At 40.5% G+C, this 16,224-nt stretch overlaps 1 protein-coding gene across 8 annotated transcripts in view; it reads right to left on the bottom strand.

Annotated features, from left to right (window-relative positions):
• The window catches only part of TAF1 (TATA-box binding protein associated factor 1), a 163,445-nt gene that overhangs the window by 125,982 nt on the left and 21,239 nt on the right, over nucleotides 1–16,224 (bottom strand). For all 8 annotated transcript variants that reach the window (XR_004966850.1, XM_036304323.1, XM_036304326.1 and 5 more), the window contains exons 19-28: nucleotides 13,203–13,352; nucleotides 12,905–13,024; nucleotides 12,450–12,625; nucleotides 11,203–11,381; nucleotides 10,007–10,220; nucleotides 9,366–9,531; nucleotides 7,501–7,712; nucleotides 2,299–2,407; nucleotides 1,983–2,081; nucleotides 1,018–1,195 (exon numbers count right to left, since the gene is read on the bottom strand). Coding sequence is in view for 7 of the 8 variants with exons in the window: in XM_036304323.1 (XP_036160216.1) it covers nucleotides 1,018–1,195; nucleotides 1,983–2,081; nucleotides 2,299–2,407; nucleotides 7,501–7,712; nucleotides 9,366–9,531; nucleotides 10,007–10,220; nucleotides 11,203–11,381; nucleotides 12,450–12,625; nucleotides 12,905–13,024; nucleotides 13,203–13,352 (1,603 nt within the window). In the remaining variant the exon portion in view is untranslated. The remainder of the gene's footprint in view (nucleotides 1–1,017; nucleotides 1,196–1,982; nucleotides 2,082–2,298; nucleotides 2,408–7,500; nucleotides 7,713–9,365; nucleotides 9,532–10,006; nucleotides 10,221–11,202; nucleotides 11,382–12,449; nucleotides 12,626–12,904; nucleotides 13,025–13,202; nucleotides 13,353–16,224) is intronic.

Consider the following 16,224-nt stretch of genomic DNA (forward strand, 5'->3'; position numbering starts at 1 on the left):
AGTCAGAGCCATGACTCATATGTTACCTGTACTCTTAACCCCTATATGAATCTGTGCTCAAGGACACAATGGGAACCAAAAAAGTTTACCCTCCACATACAGAAGCTGTATTGTTTTTCCCCCCTTTAAAAAGACTCAGAAAGATTTCTTCCTCCTTGCCTTTCCAGCTTTTAAGCAAAGTGGACATATAACATCCCCTGTAATAGATTTGTAGACCAAATCAAAGATTCACACACAGCAAATATGTCACATGCACATACTCTGCACAGGTTCCATCCACACTGAATGTTTCTCCCTTCTTTTTACCTAGGCCCACTTCTTAAACTCCTAGTGCTCCCCATGTAATAGTTTCATTTCAACAGATAGACTCCAAATTCTCCAGAGGATACATTAAAAAGTGGTAATAAAAAGAAGCAATATACAGTTGACCCTTGAACAACGCAGAGGTTAATGGCACTGACGACTCACACAGTAGAAAATTCATGTATAATTTAAGTTGGCTCTCTGCATATTCAGATTCCCACTACCAGTTGACCATTGAACAATGTGGGTTTGAACTGTGAAGGTCAATTCAAAAATCATATATAGCCCTGGCTGGTTTGGTTCAGTGGATAGAGCATTCGCCTGTGGACCAAAGGGTCCCTGCCAGGTTCGATTCCACTCAAGGGCACATGCCTGGGTTGCGGGCTCGATCCAACATGCAGGAGGCAGCCAATCAATGATTCCCTCTCATCATTGATGTTTCTCTCTCTCCCTCTCCCTTCTTCTCTGAAATCAATAAATATATATATATATATATATATATTTTTTAAATCATATATAAATGGACCCACACAATTGAAACCCAGGTTGTTCAAGGGTGAAGTATATATTAAATGACTAAAATGTGTACTATCGGATTTTCAAAACTGCAAAATGCACTAATATATTTTAGGACCCTTTCATCAGTCCTATATAGTCTGAACTTATGAGGATCTGAAAGGTGACCTCTTCAATCAAAGAACAGATGATTCTTACCATTGTAGGTTGTACTATTTTTCACAATGAGCTCCAAATGCTCTCTGAACTCTTCCCGAGATGGGTAGAGGCGTTTACGCACATTTTCACGAAGTGTCTGTAAGTCCATTGGTCGAGTAATAATTTTGTAGTAGTCCTTTACAACCTTCCCATTGACTGGAGTGTGGAAAGGGTAAGTCTGTGCAAACAAGAGCCAGCACCACCATAAGCAAAGAACACTTGCCAGAGATTCCTAAAGATTCTTTCACATCTTACCTCTCTACCTGTTCATCAACTCTCAAAGGATGTTTTCTAGATGAAGCAGGTATGACTGTTCCCTCTACTCAATTGTTTTATAAAAAAAATGAAAGAAGCAAAAAACTATAACCTATCCTCGGCCAGTGTGGCTCAGTTAGTTGGGTGCCGTCCTATGCACCAAAAGCTTGCTGGTTTGATTCCTGGTGTCAGGGCATATGACCAGGTTGCAGGCTGGATCCCTGGTACAGGGCGTTTAGGAGGCAGCTGATTAATGTTTCTCTCTCTCTCTCTCTCTCTCTCTCTCTCTCTCTCTCTCTCTCTCCCCAAATATCAATAAAAATATTTTTAGCCCTGGCCAGGTAGCTCAGTTGATTAGAGCATTGTCCCCTATACCAAAAAGGTTGAGGGTTCAATCCCTGGCCCCAGTTGGCGGCATGTGCAGGAGGCAACCAAGCAATGTGCCTCTCTCACATTGATGTTTCACGTTTTCTCTCTCTCTCTCTCTCTCTCTCAAAACAAACAAACAAACAAAATCAATGGAAAAAATATCTTCAGGTGAGGATTAACAACAACAAGACAGAGAAGAAAAAATAATTTAAAAAATAACACTATACCCCAAAGAATTAGGATTTCCACGTACTTAGGACTATACTGTCCTCCATCTAAAATCATGGACAGAACAAAAAGCCTTTTCGTCTCTACTGTAGATATGAATGCAATGAACTCACATTTGGAAGATCTCTCATGTCGTTGATGATAGACTCCAAGATGGATGACAGTGTCACCATGGGGTCTGTCCGGCGCCGGTGGATGGACTTATGAGGTCTCTAAGGAAAAACAATGAATCAGAATGCTTCTATAGATTAAAATACAATACTTTCTAGCTGGACAAATATGTTTTGGAAGTCTTATAATGAACAGTACACATTAATTTTCAGGGCAAGGACAAAGGGATTCAGAATCTATGTCAGGACCATGGCTTAGAGGGCTACGGGAATCAATGAGAAGCTCATCTGGTCAGAAAAAAGCAATGCAAATACTCACATTCAAATAGTCACAGTGAACAGTGGTTCCAACTCGCCGTTTCTTCTTAGGAGGGAGTTGCTGTTTAGGGAACTTGAGAACCAGAGATTTTCTGCGAACCTCATCTGCACTGCAATTAATAACACTTTCATAGCATGCAGTCCCTATTTATAGTCCCCAGGGATAAAAGCAACTACAGTGAAACAGTCCAAAGTCCCTGAGAATAAGCCTGGGGAGGAAAAAGCCAAACTAAAGGCCAGACATCCACATCTAAGGCTCAGATCAGGCAAGGCCTCATAGGATCTCCAAGTTTATAATAAAGAACTAGGCAAGCCACAATTTCACCTCAGTTTCCTATTTAGAAAATAAGGGAACTAGCCCTAGCCAGTTTAGCTCACTGGATAGAGCGTCAGTCTGCGGACCAAAGGTTTGCAGGCTTGATCCCCGGCCGCTGTCGGGGCACATGCAGGAGGCAACCAATTAATATGTCTCTCTCACATTGATGTTTCTCTCTGTCTCTCCCCCTCCTTTCCACTCTCTCTAAAAATCAATAGAAAAAATATCCTCGGGTGAGGATTAAAAATAAAAAGATTAAAAAAACACAAAAAAGAATTCAAATATATTTTGAATATAATACCCTGACTGTACAACTTCAGTGGCATATAGTCCAAGGACAACTAGAAAACACACCTGACTCTACAGGTTTGTTGTTGGTAGTAATATTGGTATTGTAATTCTCAAACTATTTTGTATGTATCTTAGGACAAAGCAAATGAATAAATATATTGATGTTGGGAACCAAATAAAAGATACAAATATGAAATGTAGGGATATGAGGAAGAATCTGAAGATACAATTTGAATCTCTATGAATTGTGCTTTACAATACATGTATACTTCCTAGTTCTGTCCACTAAGAGCCTAGTACCAATGGCATCTAGATCTTGGTTTCTAAACAGCGTTCCCCAATAAATGGAACCAGGGCTCCTTTACAGAAATGGCTGATTCTAGATCTGGGATAGGGAAATTTCAAGGAGATCCTAGAACATCTTGTGCCAGAAAGCAAAGAAGTTATCAAAGATTTATAGGGTCATTTCAAAAGGACACAGAATCTGGTATGAAGGGGTAAAATTTGGGACGATGATGGAAATCAAAATTAATAATAAGGTTAAGTTTACAAAGGAAAGAAACTTCAGAATCTGTAATAGTACTCTACTCAAAAAAGGAGGGGAAACTTTATAGAATGCCATTTAATGTAGAAAGAATGCTAGAATTAGAAAAAAAAACATTGTTTTGAGACCCCTCCCAATTTAATAATGGATCATCAATGGATGCCAAAACTATTGAGAGAATGACTGTTACGGATCAGGATATTCACCAACATATTCATTACAAAGGGAAAAACATACCTTTATCAGAGAGAAATCTGGGGATCACCACTTTAACAAGATGATTAAAATAGTACAGAAACCTGACAACATGAGCTTCCTGATGTGGTGTATTAAGTACATAATACCACCTATGTAGTAACCTTGTCAAAGACATTTAATATGAATATAATCAATGAGAAAACAACCAGGCAAATCCAGATTGTGGGATATTTTATGAGACAATTGGCCTGGACTCTTCAAAAACAAGTCAATGTCATAAAACCCAAAAAAGGTGGGGAAGGCAGTTCTAGATTAGGAAAGACTCAAAATACTTAAATGTTTGAACTGGAACTGGATCCTGAATTTGGGGATAGGCAATAAAGTACTTTGAGACAACTCAGGACATTTGAATAAGAACTGGATGCAAGATACTATTGAATTAATGTTAATTATGTCCTATGTTGTTATGTACTATGCTGAAGAATTTATAAGAGAAATATCATGATGCCTGCAAGTTATTTCTAAACAGTTCAGCAAAAGTTTAAATATATAAAGGTGAAACAAATGGGACAGTTGGTAAATTTAAAGGAATAGCATGTTGTCTTTAAATTTTCCGTAGGTTTGAAATTTTTAAACTAAAAGGTTGGGGGAAATTTTTTAATTTAAAAACTCTGCTTCTTTATTAAATTCTCTTAGGGCAAGAGACAGGTATGTGTAAGCACAGTTTATGTCTCCTTAAACTTTTTGGATGGTCCATAATTACAACATTCTGAGATTAGGGACCTTACAAATATTGAGTGCCTGGGAAGTGGAATAAGAAGAGCATCTACTATATGCCAGACACTGTGCTTTATATACTCTCTCTCTTTTTTATCTCATAACTACCCTAGAAAGGGTGGTTCTATTTTGTAAATAAGAAAACTGAGACTCAGAAAAGTTAGGTACGGGAGAAACCAAGACGGCGGCATAGGTAAACACCGGAAATTGCTGCCTCGCACAACCACTTCAAAAATACAACTAAATGACAACATGGACATCATCAAGAACCACAGGAAGGCTGGCTGAGTGGAAATTCTACAACTAGAAGGAAAGAGAAAAGCACAGACTCAGAGGAGGTGCAGAAGTAAAGTGCAGAGGTACGGAGGCACATGCCGAAAGGGCTGGCAACTGAGGATGCGGCGCACATGGAGAGGGCTGGCAGCTGAGGACGCGGTTGTCTTTTTCAATCGGGAGGGAGTCTCAAACTCCCGACTGCTCTGAACTCCAGTTCCGGGTGAGTCTCTGGGGACCCAGACTCATAAGGGGAGAAACTGGACTGTCTGGCATCGGTTGGAACTCAAGGGCAGCTTTCTCTCAGAGGTGCAGCGATTACCAGGACACTGAGACGCGGGGCCTCTTAGGGTAGGACTGGGGAGCAGCCATAGCTGCTTGCCCCGCCCTGTTGATCCCCTGAGACCCCGCCCCACCTAAGCTGTGCACAGAGGCTTTTGCATATGAAAGGCCTGGCCCTTTACAACCTGAAAATTACCTAACAAACTGCAGCTGAATCAGAGAGACCCAGAACTTCCAAAAGAAGGTCCAAGGCCCCACAGCAGCTTGCACTGCTTCACAGCTGGGCCTCATCTGGGCACCTCCAAACCCCAAACAAAGAAGAGGAATCTCTCCATAGCTCCTGCTGGGTAGCCTCAGGCAGAAGCTAAATTAGCACCTCCTTAGAGACCCAAGAGCCAGTGTACCCAGTGGTCAGAGTGGGACCATCCAGATTACAACTCCTCAGATACATAAGGGACACACTCAGGGGGCAGACTCAGTGAGCAACAAAGCCCCCACTGAAGCAAGTCTTGCCCCAGAAGGGTGTCTCCAGCTAAGAAGTTCTCCCACTGCAGACACAGCTGATTCTCACAGCCAATTGGCCTGGAGGTCAATTCCTCCCAGTGATCCTACAACAATCAAGGCTTAACTACAACAAGACTGTGCACATAGCCCACAAAGGGGTGCACCAAGAGTGTCCACCTCAGGTAATTGGGGAGGCTGAGCCACTGGGCCCTATAGGACACCTAACACAGAAAGCCACTCTATCAACACAGGGAAACATAAAAAATGCAGAGACAAAGAAGCAAGTCACAAATGACAGAAATGGAGGAAAGCAAACTACTGGATATAGAGTTCAAAACCACACTTTTAAGGTTTTTCAAGAATTTTCTAGAAACCGCCGATAAATTTAGTGAGACCCTCAAGAAATCTAGTGAGACTGCCGATAAATTTAGTGAGACCCTCGAGGTTATGAAAAAAGACCAACTAGAAATTAAGCATACACTGACTGAAATAAAGGATATTATGCAGAGTTCCAACAGCAGACTAGAGGATCGCAAGAATCAAGTCAAAGATTTGAAATACGAAGAAGCAAAAATCACCCAACCGGAAAAAGAAAAAAGAATCCAAAAATATGAAGGTAGTGTAAGGGACAACTTCAAGCGTACCAACATCCGAATTATGGGGGTTCCAGAAGAAGAGAGAAAGCAAGATATTAAAAACCTATTTGAAGAAATAGCCGAAACCGGTTTGGCTCAGTGGATAGAGCGTCGGCCTGCGGACTGAAGGGTCCTGGGTTCGATTCCGGTCAAGGGCATGTACCTGGGTTGCGGGCATATCCCCAGTAGGAGATGTGCAGGAGGCAGCTGATCGATGTTTCTCTCTCATCGATGTTTCTAACTCTCTATTTCTCTCCCTTCCTCTCTGTAAAAAATCAATAAAATATATTTTAAAAAAATAAATAAAAAATAAAAAATAAAAAAAAATAAAAACCTATTTGAAGAAATAATGACAGAAATCTTCCCCTACCTGGTGAAAGAAATAGACTTACAAGTCCAGGAAGCGCAGAGAACCCCAAACAAAAGGAATACAAAGAGGACCACACCAAGACACATCATAATTAAAATGCCAAGAGCAAAAGACAAAGAGAGAATCTTAAAAGCAGCAAGAGAAAGAAAGTCAATTACCTACAAGGGAGTACCCATACGAATGTCAGCTGATTTCTCAACAGAAACCATGCAGGCCAGAAGGGAGTGGCAAGAAATATTCAAAGTGATGAATACCAAGAACCTACAACCAAGATTACTTTACCCAGCAAAGATATCATTCAGAATTGAAGGTCAGATAAAGAGCTTCACAGATAAGGAAAAGCTAAAGGAGTTCATCACCACCAAACCAGGATTATATGAAATGCTGAAAGGTATCCTTTAAGAAGAGGAAGAGGAAGAAAAAGGTAAAGATACAAATTATGAACAACAAATATGCATCTATCAACAAGTGAATCTAAGAATCAAGTGAATAAATAATCTGATGAACAGAATGAACTGGTGATTATAATAGAATCAGGGACATAGAAAGGGAATGGACTATTCCTGGGGGGGAAAGGGGTGTGGGAGATGCGGGAAGAGACTGGACAAAAATCGTGCACCTATGGATGAGGACAGTGGGTGGGGAGTGAGGGCGGAGGGTGGGGCGGGAACTGGGAGGAGGGGAGTTATGGGGGGGAAAAAAAAGAGGAACAAATGTAATAATCTGAACAATAAAGTAATTTAAAAAAATAAAAAATAAAAATAAAAATCAAGTGAATAAATAATCTGATGAACTGAAAAAAAAAAAGAAAAAGAAAAAGTTAGGTACATGCCCAAGAGCAAGTGCTCGAACTTAGTAAGTGCTTTGCAACAAAAGACTGTAATTTTCATACTGGAACAATTACAAAGGAAAATCCATAACAGTTCCAATGCTCTCAGCATATCCACCCCTGCCGCCCATCAGTATCACCAACCTCCCAACAGATTTCCTCTGTGGCACTTCCTATCCCTTACCTCTCAATTAGCTGTTTCCCTAAAACAATCTTGGTCCCTTCAACCTTGATAAGTTCTTCATTATCATTATGAATGACTGTCTTTTCCAACTCCTCTTCCTGTTCCTCTGTCATGGCAACAGGATTGGAAGGTGGAGCATTTGTTTGATAATAGAGGGGGCAGAATTTGTTTGTCCTCATGTGCCCAATGGCTCCACAAGCCCCACATTTCAGCTGCAGGAGGAAAAGTACCAATGTCAGAGGTAAGCAGGCTGCATGATGTTAGCTTTAAGAAATCTATACAATTTGGGTAGGTCAGCCTATGATCTTTCTGGAATAAAATTAACTTAATTTCAATGAAAATTATTTTGCATAGAAAAATAAAGTTCAACAAAAGTCTGCTAAAAACATATATACAAGACAAGAGAGAGACAAAGGCAGGATCAGAACTTTGGTTTGAAAAGAACTGTTAAACACCTTCAACCAGAGGCATTGGACAAAAGTGCATACGTATGGAAAGGGCACATTAAAAAAATACAGAGAAAGAACATTTCTATAAAAATCAAGAAAGAAAACGAAGAGGATTTCCACTCCCAACTTAAGTTATAAACTATGAAAATAGTAAATGTACAGAAGAAAGTCTGTTGGAAGCCCAAGGCTGCACTCGGCAACACAGGCAGCCAGCATGGGCATATTCCCATCTGTTTTGGAACTGACCGCATATTCATCTGTGAAATGGGGTCAATGCTGTATCATATTTACATAAGATCACATACATTAAAATACTTTAATGACCTCAGGTTAACAGCAGTTTAAACTTGTTGAAAATTTTAGTTTATAAAGTGCTTCCCATGTATTATATCACTTAGTACAACAGTACTGTGAGATAGGTATTTTATAGAAGAAAAAACAGGTTTGAAAAGGTTAAGATCACAGAGCTATTAGATGGCAACCAGACTTGAATCTAGATCTTCTGTATGCAAGTCCACGGTTCTTTCCACTGTATCACAGTTGCCTCATTTTATGGTAAATATTACAATTAAACTGCATAGTAATATCTAGAATCCTACCTAAGTTATGCAAAGCAATATGTTTTTTTTATTTATTTCTGTTGCTTCTTTTAATATATATAATTTAAAAACAAGATGTGTGTGTGTATAAATGCTCATATGTACATAAATACACGTTAAAAAATCTTGCCCTAGCCCAGGGGTGGGCAAACTTTTTGACTCGAGGGCCACAATGGGTTCTTAAACTGGACCAGAGGGCCGGAACAAAAGCATGGATGGAGTGTTTGTGTGAACTAATATAAATTCAAAGTAAACATCATTACATAAAAGGGTACGGTCTTTTTTTTTTTTTTAGTTTTATTCATTTCAAACGGGCCGGATCCGGCCGGCGGGCCGTAGTTTGCCCACGGCTGCCCTAGCCAGTTTGGCTCAGTGGATAGAGCGTCAGCCTGCAGACTAAAGGGTCCCATGCCCAGGTTGCAGGCTCGATCTCCGGTCGGGGGTGTGCAGGAAGCAGCCAATCCATGGTTCTCTCTCATCATTGACGTTTCTCTCTCTCCCTCTCTAAAATCAATTAAAAAATATTTTTAAAAAATCCACCAAACCTATTTCTTTTTTTTTTCTTCACCAAACCTATTTCAACTCCTAGAAAATATTTCCAATGGATGAGGTATGAAATGACACCCAATGGCACTGATTAGGTCTGGTGGTTTTGGTACCAATCATACTAGTACTGAAAACACCCAAGTAACCATGTCAATTCAGACTAGCTTTCAACAATACTGCCTTCCCAGTAAGGGAGGATCCAAAAGGTAGGGGGAAAAGTATGCTTTCTTTCTTTGTTTTGTTAATTATAATCATACCACATTATACTTACTTTTAGGTCAGGACGCTCCTTCAACTTTTTTGGCTTTTTCTCAGGAGGACCCTTAAGCTTCTCCTTCTCCTGGTTCCGCTTAAGCCGCCTCAGCTGCTCTTGAATCCTCCGCCGTTCTTTTCGCATCTCTTCTCGATGCTGTTCATCAAAAAGGGCAAATTTTCGACTAAATAACAGGAAAGGGGGTGTAAAAAAAATCATAGGACCATAAGCAAACCTAAACCAAGCAGACTGTTCTAATAGCTAAACATCTCCAAACTAAAGTAATCCATCCATACTAAAATAAAAGAGGTCACCTGGCATTCCCATCTCCCCCACTCATCAGCCTTTTAGTTGCAGAGTGGCACCTCTCTCAGAATGAGAGTAATCCCTAAGATTTCTGCCAGCCAACCAACTAACCAAAATGCAAAGTACTCAGGTAGAACTGAAAATATGTGTTCGTTTTGTGGCAAATTTTGAATTCTCCCTGTGATTTGGCACTACTCGAACCCAAAGATCTAAAAGGCAAGATGGTTCCTATTAGTGGACTTCCAGGGACAACTACACAGAATCCTATCACTAAAAATCAAGCACTCACCCTCACTCCCATCTCCCACCATTATCATTCTTAATCAAAGTGGAAAGTGGTGAGATAAACTCACATGAACTCTTCATCTTTTGTAGTCCGTATGCGCACATAGGCATCTATGACAGCTGGCTTTCGGACCGTCTCACAGCGAACATATTCTTTCCCCTCTTCATCTCGAAATGTGCGATAAATCTTGAGACAACGGCCAGTGGCAGAAGAGTTAAGGCTAGTCACAGAAGCTGTATCATCATCTCTGTGATTGTTTCCTGCTGCTGCCGAACCTGCTGCTGCAAGGCAGAAAAAGATTTCCACACATTCCCCCTACCACTCAAATGTCCATTTTCTTGGGGTTGAGAGAAAACCTCGAAGCTCAACATGCCACAAAACTATGGTTCTACAGAAAGTATAAAAGTTCCCACCAGCCCTCAAATATACTGACATGTCCTTTCCTGACTTCATTTTACCATTGCCAATGTTTCCATTTTTTAAAGTACAAAGTCCTGAAAGGATTTCAATGAACTACATCCTCAGTCTTAACCCTCTCTCTCAGTATCTACATGCAAGTTTTCAACTGCCTGCTTGAAATCCATACTGGGAAGTGTCATGGGGATCTCTAATTCCACACATTACACCTTTCCTTCTTAATACTACTTCTTTCTTTGTTATTTACTACTTTAATCAATGGTACCACCATCTTTCTAGCAAGCCTAGAGTGAAATTTTAAGGTCACCCTGGTTCTTCTCTTCTCATTCTAGTATCCATATCCCAAACCAGTTCAGGCTTTGATCATCCCCAGGCTCATTTTCTGCAATTTTTGATTGGTTATTTTAAACCCTTTTTAGATTCTAGAACTTGTTTCAGAATCTTCTGATATTCATGGATCTTCTCAGAAAAGGCACATTTGCACAGAATTTTACATGTAATTTCTGAGGGTTCAAGAACAACCCCCCAAATTCATCCATGATTCTGTATTAAAAACTCTTACCCTCTAGGATGAATGCCCAGAAAGCTCACTTGATGGACATAGCCCTGGCTTGACTAGGTCTGGCACATACAGAAGCAGTTAATAGACTGGCAGTATCTCTTCAATTTGTGCCCTACAGACAAACCTAGAGACCAATTTTCAGTGCTATCTACCTCATCTACAGGCTTTTCTACACTCATCCCCTGCTATTTCTGCCTCTGGTTTTGCCTCACTTATTAGTCTTAAGTTATTTATACTTTTTCAATCCTTCTCTTTTTGTCTGTCTGTGAAGCCACTACTCTCACCCAGTAGCATCCTCTGTAGTTCCTTCCGCTCCTGCTCCTCCCGTTCACGTGACAGCTGAGAGCTGGTTTTCTTATTCTGCAACATGTTCTCTATATTCTTCCCCATTTCTTCAAAGTCACTGTCTTCAGCTGAGCTGCTATCTGTATCAGTTGATAAGACTTCAGTTGATGACAATACCCTAAAAAGAGAAAAAAATGTTAAAGACAAGGGAAAATATAAAAGTGTAGAAAAAGCTGAACATATACAGTTTAGGCAAGAGTAGGAAATTGGAAAATCAACTTTAAAAAGAAATACTCAAAATCCACTAATTCAGGGGACCCTACCAAAAAAGCTTTACAAAATTTTTCTAGCCTGGCCAGTATGGTTTAGTGGTTGAGCATTGACCCATGAATCAAGAGGTCGCTGGTTTGATTCCCTGTCAGGGCACATTGCCCGGGTTGTGGGCTCAATCTCCAGTAAGAGGTGTGCAGGAGGGCAGTCAATCGATGATGTTTCTCTCTCATTGATGTTTCTGTCTCTCTATCCCTCTCCCTTCCTCTCTCTCCCTAAAAATCAATAAAAACATATTTTTAAAAAATTTTCCTAGACATTTAGTCAATAAGGCAAGTTTGAAATATGAAGTAGTACAGCATTTCATATTCAGAATTGCTGGAGAAAGCCTGAGAAACAAATTAGCACATTGCCCATTTTTAATAGGGCATTAACATCCTCACCAGTAAGCCTTCAGACAAAAACACAACTGTCCCTTATCACCATTGTGGTGTTTGCCAGGTCCAAGTAGACCACAAAAGTTGCCATGGAACCAACGCTCAAACCTAGCATGTCTTGCTATTCAAAATCTTTGCCAAGTTGGTTTGAAGGAAGTATTCTAGCAGTATTATGAACAGATACCACACTGAAATCTCAGACACTGACTACCTAAGTCACATTACCAGGTGACCTCCTATTCATTATAAAATAGTGTCTAGGACAGCCGTGGGCAAACTACGGCCCTCGGGCCGGATCCGGCCCGTTTGAAATGAATAAAACTAAAAAAAAAAAAAAAAGACCGTACCCTTTTATGTAATGATGTTTACTTTGAATTTATATTAGTTCACACAAACACTCCATCCATGCTTTTGTTCCGGCCCTCCGGTCCAGTTTAAGAACCCATTGTGGCACTCGAGTCAAAAAGTTTGCCCACCCCTGGTCTAGGAGCTCACCACCTCTCCCAGCTTGGATTTTCTGCAGCACAACAACAACATACTTGTTTTGTAGGTCAAAGATGCGTTGACATTCCTCTTTGTAACGTTCTTGATGCTCAGCCACAGAAAACCTTGATCCACGGGCAAATTTACTCATTGGCCCTTCCCCAGAGCGGGCCTGTTCTGTTGACATTGTGCGCACCACATCAATTACTTCCCAGCGGGACAACTTTTTAATCTACAGGAGATACACACACACACACACACACACATACACATACAAATCATTCAGAGATCTCATAGAACAAATCAAGGCACAGTGAGAGAGGTAGACAAAAAAATTTACAGGTTAAACAGAAAGCTCTGGGAAAGTTAACTCCTGAAAAAGTATCCAAGATCCAGTCTGCTACAAGCTACCCCACAAAATTCTTCAGATTGTTCCTTACATCTGCCTCCTAGCTTCTCCCTCTTTATACAAAGTCCCTAGGAGCATTTAAGTTTCCTCTTCCACACCCACCTCTTCCTCAGGCACGCCAAATTTACGTAGAAGTTGCTTGGCATTTTTCAAAGAGAGGCGACGGAGGTCTGCATCTGTTCCTGTCACTGTTTTCTTCACTGGCTGAGGCTCTTTATCATCCTACCTCAAAAACAGAACAGAACAGGTAAGAATCCAAGTAAGTTTAACTCCTTATAATAGGATCTAAGTTCATCCTGTCAACATAATTGCTTTTCAGATCCTCCATCCCATTCATCTCCACTATTTAACCTCCATTTCTTTCTCCCCTAATTTTCGCCTTCTAGAAATTCAGTCTCACCTTCTGTTGTGTTGGTTTGTTTGGAATCTTCACATAGGAAAATCCTTCACCACACCCTGTGGGATCTGCCACCCCAGTCACCTCCAAGAGACACTTGCCCTTCATGGCAGCAATGAAGGCCCTTGTGGTGTTCCAAGGAGCAGTGCGAACCTGAGGTATAGAAAAAGATCCTAAAGGCTACAGGAACTTTTGCTCCACATCTAACCATACTTAGATGGTTGGAATGATTACAATAATGTACAATTTGATGCTTGCTTAAACTGTCATCAAAGTACAATAGTTACATAAAGTTACCCAGTACTCAGCTTTTTCTTCTTTCCTATGGTACTTAAAACATGTTATTAAATAGAGTTCAAGATCTCAAACAGTGTGAGGAGGAATATGTGGAACAGTGATACCCTTTAGCACCATATCTCTTGGGCTTAACTGAGAGTTTTCAGACACTGTTACCCACACCCCTTCATGATGTACAAAGACGTAAGTTAGACTGGTGATTTTATTTGATTGTCCAATTGCTCAAATGGCTTCAGAATGACCTATATAATCTTATAATCAAATGATAAGTATGCTTTACAAAGCACCAGCCCCAACCCCAGCAGCACTAAACCAAAGTCCATTCCACCTCTGCCACTGTTTCAGTCAAAAAGGCCTGTCCTTGCCCTAGCCGGTTTGGCTCAGTGGATAGAGTGTCAACCTGCAGACTGAAGGGTCCCGGGTTCAATTCTGGTCAAGGGCACATGCCCCGGTTGTGGGCTCAATGCCTAGTAGGGAGCATGGAGGAGGCAGCCAATCAATGATTCTCTCATCATTGATGTTTCTCTCTCTCTCTCCCTCTCCCTTCCTCTCTGAAATCAATAAAAATATATTTTAAAAAAGGCCTGTCCTCTCCTAGGACTCTAAATAGTGTTTACCAACCCCACAAAACAATCAGGGAATTAAGACTAGTGGAATGTGCTTGTCTACACAGGTCAGTCAGAGTACATGATTAGCTGGAAAGTGGCCAATTCTCTATTCATGATTCAATTTTGAAGGCTATTCAATAGAATCCTTAATTTCTGAAACTCTTAGACATCCAGTCATTTTTTCACTCCAAACTCAAAGGCATAGCACATCAATGCTTCTTTATTCATTGAATCACCTCATCTACAATCGTTCCCTCAGTTATTAATTGAATATCTACCACATGCCAGCAATATTTTTTCATGAACCTCTTATTAGTGAGGAAGAGACAGTCAACCAACCAAATTCAACATTGAATGATCAGAGCTATGATAGGAAAGAAAAGTATTATCCTATATAATAAAAGCCTAATATGCTAAGTGTCCAGTTGACCATTCAACCAAAGAGTAATATGCTAATGATATACTAAGGCCACTCAACTGCTTGCTATGATGTACACTGACCACCAGGGGGCAGACATTCGACCAGTTGCTATGACGTGCACTGAGCACCAGGGGACAGAAGCTCCTACTGGTACGTTAGCTTGCTGCTGGGGTCCAGCGGATCAGGACTGAGTGAGACAGGCCGGACATGCCCTGGAGCCCTCCCACAGTCCCTCCCCAGCTGGCCAACCTCCCACGTCCCTCCCCTGCCCCGATCATGCACTAGTGGGGTCCCTTGGCCTGGCCTGTGACCTCTCGCAATCTGGAACCCCTCAGGGATGTTGGAGAGCCAGTTTCAGCCCAATCACGCAGGCCAGGCCAAGGGACCCCACTGGTGCACGAATTCATGCACCATGCCTCTAGTATGTACATAAAGAAGGGAAGGTTGATGATCCAATCTAAATGAAGGGTGAGAATAGGAGCAAGAGTTAGGGAAAGCTTCCAAGAGAATGTAATTTGTATATGAAAGTCAAATGGTAGAAGAGTGGAGAGAAAAATATTCCTGGCATAGGCAACAGCAGTTACAAAAACCTAGAAGCCAACAGAAAGAAATTTATGGAACTGATTGAGTTTTAGTATGTTTGCAGCTTAGAGTACAAGATGGGTAATGTTACTGGAGATGAGAGGAGGTTAGAGTTATATACAGAGCACAAGTCATATAAATCCTTGTAAATCATGTTAAGCACTTCTTCCTGAAAGAAAAAGGCCCCAAAGAATGTCTTTGAGCAAGAAAGCAGTATGATGAAATTTTTGTTTTAAAAGATTATTCAACTTTTTAACATGTGCTAGATTTATTGGACATGCATTTACATGCAAAAAATAACCTTAATCTATCCCATGTACCCTACCTACACAAAACTAATTCAAACATTAAGATATAAAACAGTAAAACTTTTAGAAGAAAACATAAGATAAAATCTTTATGATCTTTCTCAGATATAACACCAAACCTAAGAGCAACAGAGAAGACAGACAAATTGGACTTCTGCTCTTCATAAGACACTGTTACGACAATTAAAAGAGCTACAGGCCCTTTCCAGGTAGCTAAGTCGGCTGGAACACTGTCCCAATACACCAAGGTTGTGGGTTCGATCTCTGGTCAGGGCATATACAAGAATCAACCAAAGAATGCATAAATATGTAGAACAATAAATCCACATTTCTCTCTCTCTCTCTCAATGATTCTCCCTCATAATTGACGTCTCTAGCTCTCTCTCTCTCTGTCCCTTCCTCTATGAAATCAATAAAAACATTTAAAAAAATGAATCAGCCCTAGCCAGTTTGGCTCAGTGGCCTGTGGGCTGAAGGGTCCCGGGTACGATTCCGGTCAAGGGCACGTGCAGGAGGCAACCAATCTATGTGTTTCTCTCACATCAATATTTCTGTCTTTCCCTCTTTAAAAATCAATGAAAAAATATCCTTGGGTGAGGATTAAAAAAAAAAAAAAAGAATCAAACACCTAAACATAAGAACTAAGAGCATAAAACTCTTAAGAAGAAAACAGGGAGAATAATTCATTACACTGGATTTGGCAATTATTTCTTGGATGCTGAACAAAAATAAAATTAGATAAATTTGACTATATCAAAATTAAAAACATCTCTGCATCAAAGGACACAACAGAGTGAAAAGGCAACCTA

Source organism: Myotis myotis, unplaced genomic scaffold, assembly GCF_014108235.1.
Source record: "Myotis myotis isolate mMyoMyo1 unplaced genomic scaffold, mMyoMyo1.p scaffold_m19_p_4, whole genome shotgun sequence".
Classification (NCBI taxonomy): domain Eukaryota; kingdom Metazoa; phylum Chordata; class Mammalia; order Chiroptera; family Vespertilionidae; genus Myotis; species Myotis myotis.